The sequence below is a fragment of the Planococcus citri genome, chromosome 2, assembly GCF_950023065.1.
Source record: "Planococcus citri chromosome 2, ihPlaCitr1.1, whole genome shotgun sequence".
NCBI classification, from domain to species: Eukaryota; Metazoa; Arthropoda; class Insecta; order Hemiptera; family Pseudococcidae; genus Planococcus; species Planococcus citri.
Genome location: NC_088678.1, coordinates 39,276,990 through 39,290,509, shown reverse-complemented (window position 1 = coordinate 39,290,509; position 13,520 = coordinate 39,276,990). Strand labels below are relative to the sequence as shown.

Sequence of the window (13,520 nt, the reverse complement as noted above, 5' to 3'; positions counted from 1 at the left end):
TAGCTGGTTCTTGGTTCTCAGCATAGTAGTTATGTGGCCATTTTCACGCATCTTTATACACAATATTCTTTCTTTTCGTACCTATGTATTTAATACAGTATAGGTACCTATTCGTAGAGAGTAAAGTGCACACTGCACATCCCAAGGGTACAAAAACTTTCTCACTTTTACTCATTTCTTCGATCAGTATGCTCTGTACGTTTTGATATTCGTGATGACGATTGAAAAAGAAAAAAACTTTCGTATTTATCGTGTGATTTAGTATCATTGCATAGGAGATATCTACATTTTTATGTGTCAGAAAATGTAAAAGAAAATCGAAGAAAAACACGCGAGATGAGATTTATTGCTCGAATAAACTATGTTGTTTCGGCCTGGTCGTGTTATCAAACTGATAATACTGTGGCACTGGCTTGTTAGAACGCGCCAGTGTTTATAATTAATCGACGGCGGCGCTTACAGGGAGCGAGGTGAAAGGTGAAGAAATTCGTTTAGTTAGACATTCGTCGGTATCCGAAGAAAACGGAAACAGTGTTAGTGTGAAGTTGCTCTCGAGGTCACACCGTGTGTGCGTTATATCGGTACCGCGATTACTTACTTGCCATACTTTTGGACTAAATTTTGCGAGCTCTTCAACATGAGTAAGACCAGTTTCGTGGATTATTCGCCGGATTGCGATTTTCCTATTGAAAATTTACCGTATGGAGTGTTCTCGACTAAAGACGACGTAAGGCTTACATTATGTTTTTATATTAACTAGATAGATAGAGTGATCTCCATGCCCTTATCTATACTCATCTAAATATATCAGTAATAGTCAATGTATTCTTAGGGAACCCCTCGTATTGGAGTGGCCATTGGAGATTTGATACTGGATTTGAAGAAGAGTAATGGCGTCTTTCAGGGACCTCTACTCAAAGGAAAAACTGATGTTTTTAAACAGGTAGATATTCAGTTTTATCTGTTTGTAATAAGGAAGATGTTTGTTGTGATGTTTGATCAGCTGATGTTTGTTTTCTTTTTGGGTTTCTCGAATAGACCACTCTTAATGATTTTATGGCCTTGGGGAAGCCGTACTGGATCGAAGCCAGGCAAAGTTTGCAATCGTATCTAGCCAAAGAAAACAGCTCCAATCGTAATAAAGGGTGAGCAACCTCATTGTACGTATTGAAGGGTTTGGAAGGAAACTTCGTTCCTCGTTCGTGACATGAACTAATCTCAAACTAAAAGACTGATTAGGAGCTTAGTGATTTGCCTGATAATTCAGCAAGCAACCCTAACTACACTGGAGTTAATTGGTTTGCCGGCTCTAGGAATTGAAGGGGCATTTTAATGTAATAAATGCAGAATTTTCAGCTAAAAAATTGACATTCTCGAACTTCTCTAAAATCTATGGGTATTTTGCTTCCTTTGAAGATCACTTGATTCAGTCATGACGATGAGAAAAAAATGTTGACTATAATCTGTGAATTGAAAACAACCCTTTCGAAAACGACACCCTTAGAAGTTTCACCTGAACCATATTGAATCTAGTGTAATTTTATCCAATTTTCAGCGTCTTTGTACCTCAAAGTGAAGCGAAAATGCATTTACCAGCTCAAATAGGAGATTATTCGGATTTCTTCTCCTCTTACTACCACGCTTATAATTGCAGTCTGATGTTCAACATGGCCATATTGAAGTCAAATTGGTACGTTTGCAGATACAATGAGATCTTATACCTATACGTTAAAAGCAGACCTCGTATAATATTCAGTTTTCAGGAGACATATTCCAATTGCTTACCACGGTCGGTCTTCTTCCATTTGCATATCTGGTACGCCGGTCAAACGGCCAGTAGGTCAGATTATCGAAAACCCTGCTCAACCTGAACCAACTCTACAGCCAACAAAGAGACTGGATTTCGAGCTCGAAGTAGGTGTTTTTCTCGGTGGACCGTTGAACAAACTGGGAACTACGATGGATATTGATACCGTCCAAGATAATATTTTTGGAGTCGTTATTTTAAACGATTGGAGTGGTAAAAGAATTAATTCAGCTCATAATCATTGTACACGATGCATAGGTATTATGCTGTATATTTATCCGATGGAAATTTTTCAGCTAGAGATGTCCAACTATGGGAGATGGTACCATTGGGACCTTTCTTGGCGAAAAATTTTGCTTCCACTATATCGCCCTGGATTGTCACTATGGAAGCTTTGCAACCTTTTTTGACTGAAAATATGAAGCAGGATCCTGTTCCTTTGCCTTACCTGCGTCATGAAGATAATTATAATTTTGATATCGTGCTAGAAGCGCATCTAAAGAGTGAGCAGCATTATATTCTCTTAAAATAACGGGAAATTGACTGAAGCAGAGCGACTAGCATAAAATTTTACGAATTTGATAAAGCTAAATTTGGAAGAGTCGTGTAAAAATACATTATTGGTCCAAATTTCGGGTACTGAAGTGCATTTTTGGATTTTTGGTGAATTTTTGAAAATAAAATTCGGGTTAAAAATGGATGAAAATCAGAAGTTTACCATTAAGAGGATTTCAGGAATCTGAAATTTTATACGTAGGTACCCACTCCATTTTCGACCCACCAACTTCACGTCACAATAATTCTCAAATACGACTGCAAACCGTTTTGAGAAGTTTTGGAATCTTCTGCAGATTTTTTTCAAGTTGGACTTTCCACACATTTTTTTTAAAAATTACTAAAATTTACTGTATATCCAAATTTCTACATGCTGAGTCGATTGGATTGGTTTGAAGTCGTTCAGGATCCTCGAGGCTCATTTTTGGGAAATTACAGGTTTCAAAAATTTTCTTAAGAATCATTTAATTTATTCAACTTGAACGCGTACAAAATCGTGATTAGTACTTATTAATGACTCACTTGAACGATCACACGCCATTTTTTCAGAATCGACACTGAAGTTGAATTAATGAGATTTTAGAGCGATTTTTTTTTTTTTTGAAAACTGGAATCTTTAAAAAGTTGCTGGAATCTCCAAACAGACTTGAAACCATCTCTAGTCGATTTGGCATGTTGAAAATAGAGGATAAACTGAATTTTAGATTTTTTTTCGTCAACTACTTCGGTACACTGAATCACGGAATTTTTCAAATTTTCAATTGTGGAATCGCTGGAAAAATGTACCTTTGTTTGGTTTTATGAAAATTTTCGAATATCTGGAACATCCAGGATTCCAGATATAGCAACCAACTTCATTTTGGTAAAATCTTTGTGGAAATTTCAATTTCCAAAACTCTGCTGAATGCTCCACAATTGCTCAAAATAGTTCAAATCAAAATATTAGATTTTTGGGTCAATTTGATGACATTTCGATTTTTTTCCATCCATTCCTGGCTTAAGTATATTTGATTTTCTAAAATTTATCAAAAGTCGAAAAATTGACAGGCTCTTGAAATTTGATTTTCTTTGCTTAGTTCAAACAGTTTTCTGTCGTTGGAATTTCTTCTTTAAGCATAAGAAAGATGCGAATTTTCTGATGTACCTACCTAAATACGATTTTACTTCAATTTTTTGCAACAAAAAAAAAGTTTACTTTTCAGACCCTCTAATATGAGAAAACATTCATTGAATGGGAAATGGTAAGGTGGTAATGGAGGTTGGGAGCGTATTAATTCAAAATTAATTCCATAAAACTGGTCATTTTTTCAATTAATTGTTTTGGAATCATACGAAATGAAAATGGGGACATTTTCTCGCTAAATGAAAATAATTTCAAATTGTTTGCTAGTGGAGTTTTAGAATGGACTGCTTTAATGATTTCATATATTACATTAATATTCATTTCTAATTCCGCATTCTTGCCTTTAGCTGATACTTCTCTAACCAAATTAAGCCAATCGAATTACAAATACTTGTATTGGACTGCTAAACAACAATTGTGCCATCATGCCATAACCGGCTGTAACATGAGACCAGGAGATTTATTGGGTTCTGGAACTATAAGTGGACCTGTAAGTGTTGAAAAGTAATAAACTTAACTAAAATACTATCAAGATTGCTAATCTATACCTAATCTCCCCCTTCAGACGAAAGATTCAGTTGGATGTTTAATGGAGTTGACATTCAACGCTAGAGATCCTGTCACTCTTACTGATGGTAAGCACAGGACATTCTTAGAAGATGGCGATGAGGTGATATTATCTGGATATTGTCAAGGACAAGGATATCGTGTTGGATTTGGAAAATGCTCGGGGAAGATCCTACCTTCTGATTACCCCCTTTGAAGTATACTTACATTGAATATTTTAAAATGCGTATACTACTTAAGGAGGATAATTTTTTTTTGATCGGATATTTTTGTCTGAAAATTTGGTGGTATTAATAGAATTAGTGAGATATTTTTGTTTCAAAAAGGAGTGTGATAAATCTTGTTTAATTTTATTGCAATTTTTTATCAATAAAGTTCTACTTTCATTTATCTAAAACCTAACTTAAAATCTTATATCCATCATTTGTTATTAAAACTGTACGCCCAAATTGAGCAGATCTGGAACCATCCATGGTAACCACAGTCCATTTGTCTTGATACTCGTAGGATTCTTCAGGTAAAGAAACACAATCAGGTTTACCATCAGTAATGGCAGGCCGAACTGTAAATACCATACCAGGTTGCATTATTCCATTTATTGCTTCATTTTTGACTTTAATGTTCTCCCTGTTGGGTATACCTAAATAACGCAAATAACTTGAGTAATTTTTCAATGAGATTAAGCTACGTAGTGATATTTTAATTGAAAAACTCGGAAACTAACCAAAGTGTATAATGCGCGGATATTCGCGAAGAAATTCACCAATTCCATAACCTTGAACCGAAGGTATCACTTGGTATCCTCTGAGTTTTGTTTCTCGTTCAATCACACGACCTGTAATGAGATAGCAATTTTTATTGTTTTTTTTTTTTGAAAATTACTGCAGTCCTTTCCTTATTCCTCGAATTAGATTCAAGTAGGTACCTACCCAGTGTTAGGAATGATTCACCTGGTCGACTACAATTGATTGCGGCATAAGTTATTTCACGAGCTGCGTTAACAAGTTTTTGACCTGCAAAGTCCACCTTTTCTACTAGAAAGGTCTCTACACAAGCTCCATGATAGCCATTGTAATAAACCTAGATGCAAAAATGTCATTTTTAGAGATAGTTTCAATTGAAAATAGGTACTTAACGTATAAGGATGGCACTTATAAAAACAGAAATTTCGTACAGGTATATCCACCGTTATTATATCTCCACTTCGTAGTTTTGTATTATCTGGCTTGCCAAAAGCGACGATATTATTTATCGAAGTTGTTATTGATTTTGGATACCGGTGGAATTGCAAATATGACGGATACGCGCCTCTTCGTGTGATCAATTCGTGGGCATAAGTGTCTATCTGCTCTGTGGTTATACCTTCCTGCATTTCGATGGAAAATACGTAATAAAATTAATTTCCAAAGCGAACAAAAAAATTGAAATATGATTCACAACACGTACGCGAACGTAGCTTTCCAATTTTTCTAGAACTGATTTACTTATGGAACAACTTTGATTTATGGCTTCAACTAAGGAATCGTTTTTTATCAATGGGAATTTGGGAGCCAGTTCTGTGCCATTGTTGAGAACATAAGCTGGACGTGGAATATGAGATGGGACTATTTCAGCAGGTCCTACCGAACCGGTTTGAAGCGTTCGGTGGCATCGATATGGTCTAGAAAATGTTTATCATTTTTAGCTGGGATGATACGTATCTACATACCATTATTAATAGGTTATATTTTTCAAAAATATGAATTTCAGATTAAATTTTAATTTGGAAAATTCAATAATAATTATTACGAACTGTAGGTTCTTTCTTAAGAAACGTTCCCCCACCCCCCTCATTTATTGATTGGTTCATCAAACTTTATCATTAGTCGATTAAATCGTTAGACTGCTCTTATCACCTTTACTCATGAATTTTTCAAATTGTAATGTTTGTAGAGTACATAAGAGTAGGTGAAAGTATTAATATATTATTTAAGCAAAAAGAAAAACAACTCACATCGTTACTTTGGCAAATGTCGTCTTTCTTGTTACTGTAATCCTGGTTTGGGTGATTCTAGTCATCTGTTTAGTTGTTGAATTTTCATCACTGCGAGAAGATGTGAAAAACAACAAGAGTACGAAGAGTTGTGTTAATATTATTCTAAGCATCATAGAGAAACTTAGTGGGCTAGATGTTGCAAAATATTGATTCTGGTCTTAGAATTATCGGCCAGCTTTATCTTTAGGTATTAAGAATTAAAAATGTTCCTACCTAATGGATGTATGTGGAAGTGATTCGTCTATGATCTTGTGTAAAACGGGGTAGGGGGGATCTATAAGCTCTGAAAGTGGGAAAATGTTTATGTTTCTGAGTTGAGTCATTTTATCACTCAAAATTGTGGGCATAATTCAGATTCAGCGAACAGATTTCAAAAATTTTGAAATTGGATGTTGGACTAACAAGGGAGGTGCCCCAGGTGACATTCAACGATTTCAACGATTCTTGCATCATTGGATAGAGGACATCGAACATAGTTTAACCTCAAATTTTCAGCTGCTGAAGTTGATATTTCAGCCTTCCAGGGCGATTTTTCGATTTTCACATTGCAATTTTGAAAAAAATCAAAAACTCGCCCTGGAATGCTAAAATATCAACTTCAGCAGCTGAAAATTTCACCGTGGGCTAGTCTTATCATAATGTATTGAAATTCCCAAATAATATGGAAGGTTTCGGTATGCGACCTGCGCCGACTATTTTTGGCCAATTTTTCAAAATTCCCATGTGAAAATTGAAAAATCACCCTGGAAGGCTGAAATATCAACTTCAGCAGCTGAAAATTTCGTGGTAGACCATGTTCGATGTCCTCTATCCAATGGTGCCTGAATCATTGAAATCGGTGCATGTCACCTGGGGCACCTTCCTTGTAAGAAAAATTACACAGGTTGTGATATTTGAAAAAAAAATTGAATTTAAAATCACCCCTCACTTTTCTCAAAACGATTACCTGTTGATTTCTAAAGCGAAATTCGAAGATGCAGACGGAGCCGAAAGATCAAATTTATGGGCCATAAAATTTTATAACCTGAAAAATTTTCCGATTTTCCCTCAATTTTTTAGAACTTACAAAATAAAAACTTCGAACTTTCACAGTTCACAAGAAATAATTTCCACGTCACAACAGAATTAAAATGAAAATGGATCAGATACCTACTTATTGTTGGGTTTTTCGTTTCAGAAAATTTTCAATTTAAAATTTCAAAATTCGGAAACATTTTGATAAAAACGTAGAATTTTTAGAATTTTGACAAAAAATTAAACTTTCATATTTCTGAAATGAGAAAAATTTGTTTTAGGAGTAAAAAGGCAAAAATATTGAATATTTGTTGAAATTTCATTTCAGAATTTGAAGGAGAATATCTTGTAGAATCATTTCTTAAAAAATCAAGTTCGAGAAAAAGAAAACTTGTTTTATTGAATAATTCAAATTAAGCTAGTTTTTCTCTTCATAATTGTTCAAGGTACGAAATATTAAATCACATATTTACTATCTCAACATTTTATTTCGGGATTTTCAAAAACTTATAACCATCGCCGTGTTTGTATAAATGACATTCGCAGGTTTGTTGTTTAGTACATAAACCCACAATTTTGACTCCTTTTTCTAATGGACAAATTCCAAATTCACTCTTGCATCTTAAATGACAGTCGACTATGCTACATTTATTACCATCGCTATTCGCTTTCACAATATCTTGAGTAAGACACGAAATGAATATTACGCAAATGACTATAAATGCCTTGTAAGTCGATTCACTGCCTAACATTCTGAAAGAAAAATATATGCAAAATTATGTCATTGACTCGTACGTAAATCTATTATATTGCTACTCATCAGTTTTTTTATTTTATTTTTAGCTTCTTTTAAATTTTCTGATAAATATGGAGTAGGTATAAAATTTACTTACATGTCTGCTCGTTTTCAATATTTTATTAGGTAGTCGATGAAAACATACTCAACATTTCGCTTTATCTGTAAGTTATTCGCCTGAAATTAATCATTACATATCTACCAGCGATATTTTATGATTTGAATCAATAAGTAGGTACTCGTACATTTGAATTCTTCTGAGCACTAAATTCCCTTTCACGTATTTTAGAAAAATTTTTTCCCACCCTGCTATTCGAGAGTTGAACTACCATTCTCAAATACCACAAAGTGATTTTTCAATATTGAATGTATCTATTTAGGGGATTATACCCACATTAATCGATTATTCACAAATTCAATTCGTTTTTATAATCATTAGGTTAAGACGAAAGGTAAGGTTAATAACTCAGTTGTGAGCATTGGACTAATTTTTCTTCAAATCGATACTTAGTTTTCTATTTCCTGTGGTAATAAATATGTAATTGAAAAGTTCAGCTCATTCGTGTCTCGAAGTTTTATTACATATAACTTAAAAACTTGAGTATGTGTCCTTCGGCACGATATAAATGACATTCGCACCTATGGTGTTCGGCACAGATACCCACAACATTATCAAAATCCTTTGGTATTTCCAAATTCTTATACTTTTTCTCGCATCTTGTATAGCATTTGGGCAAGTTGCATAAACGAGGAGCAGCTGCTCTTGCTTTTCCAGGAGCTGCTTTCCTAGGGGCTGGAGCTGCTTTCCTGGGAGCTGGCGCTACTTTTCCAGGCGCTGGAGCTGCTTTTCCAGGAGATTCTTTTCCATTGCATTCAATGAGGTAGATAATGTATACCACGCTGATGACTACAAATAATTTACAAATTGGCATAGTGCTGAAAAAAATGCACACGAGAATATGTATTTAACCTAATGAAACTAATTTGATTCAGAGAAAATGTGAAATTTACTTACTGTTCGTGTACTACATTTGTCGTATTTATGAAAACGTAGATAACACTTCACGTTAAGTTGAGTTTGTTTTTTGATTCTGTTTATTCTCAATACTTTTACTCGTTATGAAAAATGTTGTTATGAAAGTGTTCATCACCAGTGATGTTAAATTCCCTTTCACGTAAGTGAAGGATGTGTTGCCATGCAACAGTGTAATCCTAATATTTTGCTCCCTTTTTTGAAAAATTCCCGAATTATTTTTCAAGAATGGTAAAACATTAATTTTTACACAAAATGATGAACTTTCAGTACAATTTGATATGATATAAATGTATGAAAAAGTGATCAAAAATATATTTCAAATAGGTATCGTTGTTCTCAAAAATTTTATTTGTCCAATGACTTATTTATTAGGAATACTATAAATTTAAATCTACTCAAGTAAATAAACTTTTAACTTGGATCGCTTGCCTTCATCGTTCTAAAGTAGTAAATATTTTCGAATTTTTATACTTGAAACATCTGCATTCTCCTTTATGGCATTGTCCCCATATATACATGTTGAAGTCCGGAGTGTATTTTGCTAGACAATACTTGTTACAAGGAAAAAACTTGTAAAACTTGCAAACTGCAGGACGGGTAGGCATTATTTCTGTCGCTTGTGGTATTCCGAGTACAGCTTTTCTTGTTGTCTTAATTGACAGCAATACCATTATCACGAATATCAACTTCAATATCAACATCCTGGAAAGAAGAGGGCACTTTTTCGAGAACAGTACTCATTAGAAAAACATACCTATTGATAATCACGAATAGAAGTTGTTTTGAGTGAACTTTTTTCATTTGATTGAGAATTAGTTTTTAAAAGCTACGAACTTGGTTTCTTTGTTCGAAATATCTTTCGAGGTAATTCAGCAAATCAGGCAACTCTTCGTTAATTTTTTAAGCGTATTGTGGGTTTGAATAAAACACTGGAATAGAATGAGTTCATTGTGCGCTTTTATTGTGTATTTTTTTATCGGTTTTAAAATTCTCTATCATGTCATTGAAATGAGTTTTTAACTCATAATCACAGATTTGTGGAATAAATTCGGGCTTTCAGCGATGGTTCTGATACATAGTTTCTTTATCAGATTTATCAGAATGTTATCGAAGTTTTTATTAATTTTTGAACGAGTAATTTTCTCGTAGTAAGTTCCGCTTGTTTTTCATTAGGTATCTAAGTATTGATTTTTGCGCAGTCATCTTTCATTAAATTTCAAAAAATGAAAATGATGTAATAATATAATTAATTTTATTTTCAGTTTACAATGATCACAAAATCATTCTTTTACAAAATGTTTCATCTTTAATCAAAGAAGTTGCAAACAGTTGAAACTTCAGGAGTTTTTTTTAAAAAAAAATACGTTAAAAATAATTTGTAGGTAAATTGTATTTTTTGGTTGCTGATCTGGTGTAAAAATTTATGTTTGAGCTCAGTGCCCTAAAAAAAACTTACGAGCGGCGCTTTACTGAATATTTTCATTTTTTAAACATGTTTAAGAGCATTTTAGTAAGATTAGAGGGTTTTGAATTCGATCTGAAAATTGAAGAATTTGGGGAACACCGTGAAATTAAATCCAAAAAAAGGAATAGATGTTCAAACCCTTTTCACTCTCCCTCTAGTATTGAAATTCCATTCAAGTGAGCAAGAAGAGGTCTTTGTCGTGATTTTCTTTTCTCAAATATTAGCTTTGAATTTTTATATCCTTTAATAAGTATGAAACGTTGAATTTTCATCCTGGAAGTTTGATACTGAATTTTCAGAGTCTCGTGACTGAATAAAAATCTTTAATGTACTTTCTCTAAAAACACCCAAGCAGATTTGCACTAAGAGTAAGTTCAACCAGTCTTGAGTTAAGAGCCTTCAGAGTTGGGCAGTTTAATAAGAAATCGCTGATGTCGAACGAATTGCATACTCAGTTCGCCGTAAAAAATGCACGCGAGCTGTATTTACGGCAAACTGAGTATGCAATTTCATTAACACCATCAGATTATTTTTCAATAATTGAAATAATTTAATTCTACTTGAAAGTTGAAATGAAATTGGGTCCTGCAATTTTGCTCAGATATTTTTATGAGCTCTTCTCGGTGGTCTGGTAGAATTTCTGACTTGACCATTCAGAAAGTTAAGGAGGAGAATGGCGTAATTTTCACACAATTGGGGTCCCTGAAGTTCATGATCATCGATTTTTCTTGTGTCTGATATTTTATATGGGTAGTTTTTTTTTTGACATTCGAAATCAATATAAAAAGAAGTGGTAAACAGTGTAACTACTTGTCTGCTTGAATTAAAATTATAAAATTGCCAAAAAGCTTGAACGTAAACAAACTGAAAATTTAAAAAAAAACCTGATGATTTGACCAAAACCGAAACTGAAACTTCTATTTGAAAAACTTTTTACTAAAACCTAAAACTGATCCTAAAAATTTCAATTATTTTTCAAAAAATTCACGAACGAATAATAAGTAATTATTAAATTTTGTCCCAAATAAGTCCATTCACTTTTCGTTAAACCAATTCTTTGTGAGATTTTCAATTTTAATTTTCCCTCAACCTCGTTTTCTATTGTTTTCTGCACATTTGGAGGTTTACAATTACAAGACTACAGACTCATGTGATTGTGTTGGATTTTTTTCATGTTCAGGAACCATTTTGTCTTCGAATTCCTTGAAATATTGGATATCATTGTTGCAGAGTTGCACGTTTGTTTTTTTGGCCATTTTTTAGGTATTTTCAAAAGTGCAGGTAGATTTTTCTACATCAAACTTCCTTCAAGAATTTCTTTCAACTCTATTGTCGTCGGTGATGAAGTTTTATCCTCACTTGATATTTTTTCCCTTGAAGAAGCATCAAACATTATGATCCTACATCAGATGTACATATATTATACTTACCTATATTTTATAAAAATCCAGATTTTTCTCAAAGAATCTAAAAAAAAGAACTATTTTTGCAACTTTCGATACTACTACATATACTGTAAATAATACATACATACGTGGCGTTTCATACTTTACAATTATTGAGGTTTATTAGTTATAGTTATCGCATTACCATCTAGATCGAAATACTTGAAACGATATGTTTCCATATCAAATTCGTAACAATTACAGACCCCCTTGGGAAAACATTCGCCTCCTGCTATCTTGCCCGAGACATTCTTATCAAATTTTTCCTCGCATTTCAATCTGCAGGCCTCTTGATCACATCTCTTATCGAAGAACGACGCGTTTGTCGAAGTTATTGCGAATATTAAAATGATCATAATTATTTTCAGCATTCTAACGTTGGTTTAGAGAAAAGTAGATATCCTAAATTCGTGTACTTCCATCACTGAGAAAATTTGCTTGAAAAAAATTGAGAATGTGCGCGGGATAAAATCAGCTCACTTTTGTCCATGAAATGGGATACCTATTTCAGAATAAAGTGATTAATTTTAAAAGTCTGGAAAAGTACGAGTACTCACGTGTAAAATTTTACCTCATTATTTATCTGTTGCCAATTTCGATCTGTTGAAATTTTCCTCAGGATTTTATAACGTAGGTACACGGATTGATTAATTAGCTACGCGAGCAACTCTAAATTATGAAAAGGGAAATGGAAAAAGTATATATGTATTTTTGAAATGATTATCCTATCAAAAGTTAAGGTATCAGTATTATCACCTATTTTTCGATATGTTTTCGATATCAGTATTTAGTCTGCTTATTTATGGTTCAATTTTTGATGAAACTTTTTTCCAAGACTTTCATTGATCAGTTACTTACATAAGTACTAATAAAAATGCTTCACTTGGATGAGTGTATAGCTTATCCTTAATCCTCAAAATACTGACATAAAATCGTTTGTTCCAGATCATAAGAATCATGTTATGAATAAATTGAAGAGCTCTATTCCAAAATGGGTTAAGTCATTTTTTCCACCTAAAAAAGCGTTTACAATTTTTGATGCTAAAGTTTGTTCTGTTTCTAAAGGTCGGTGCACCTTTCCTTTCTTTGAACATAGAAGAATTGCTTGAAGAAAAATTTATTTTGAAAAATCGATGATTTGACCCACTTTTGAAGCAAAAATCTACGTAAAACGTGTTTTTTTAAAAAAAATGACTTAATCCCATTTTGGAATAGAGCTCTTCAATTGATTTCTTCGCAATTCATTCCAATTACATGTACTCGTATTTTCCTCGGACCTAATTTCGTGGAAAATATTTTTCTCTTTTTGATTGTAGCAATTAGTAAACATCAATTCAGCTTTGAATTTTGTTAATGATGTTGAAACTCTTGACGAGTTTATTGGCGAACTTGAAATATGTATTTCAATTTGGAAAATGTTTTAAGAAGACTTCTTTTTTTCATTCAACATAAGGGAAGATAAGATAGGTATTCCAAACCTAAAGAGTAGGTAGAATTATTTTTACAACTTTTAAATTCTATAGCCAGGTAATTAGGTATTGAAATAAAAACAATGTACTTATGACGTTTAATAATTTTCAATTGAACTATTTTTCATTCGTCACATTTACGATTATAATTTATAAAATATTCTCGTAGTTATTCATCTATCGTAAAAATCAGCGTATTACTTTCATC

General features: G+C 33.2%; 2 protein-coding genes across 2 annotated transcripts; one reads left to right on the top strand and one right to left on the bottom strand.

Moving 5' to 3' along the window:
* The first annotated feature begins 452 nt into the window (after nt 1-452).
* On the top strand, nt 453-4,461 carry Faa (fumarylacetoacetase). Its single transcript, XM_065350120.1, has 8 exons — nt 453-727; nt 833-943; nt 1,039-1,145; nt 1,556-1,690; nt 1,764-2,020; nt 2,104-2,310; nt 3,833-3,975; nt 4,051-4,461. The coding sequence occupies exons 1-8, from the start codon at nt 638-640 to the stop codon at nt 4,246-4,248; spliced, it is 1,248 nt and encodes a 415-aa protein (XP_065206192.1). The 5' UTR covers nt 453-637; the 3' UTR covers nt 4,249-4,461.
* Nucleotides 4,387-8,169, bottom strand: LOC135835726 (methionine aminopeptidase 1D, mitochondrial-like). Its single transcript, XM_065350121.1, has 9 exons — nt 7,995-8,169; nt 7,757-7,854; nt 6,301-6,370; nt 6,046-6,135; nt 5,499-5,712; nt 5,227-5,418; nt 4,982-5,132; nt 4,777-4,887; nt 4,387-4,692 (listed from the first exon to the last, which is right to left on the bottom strand). Exons 2-9 carry the CDS (start codon nt 7,851-7,853, stop codon nt 4,451-4,453), a joined length of 1,167 nt encoding a protein of 388 aa, XP_065206193.1. The 5' UTR covers nt 7,854; nt 7,995-8,169; the 3' UTR covers nt 4,387-4,450.
* Between the last annotated feature and the right edge of the window lie 5,351 nt (nt 8,170-13,520).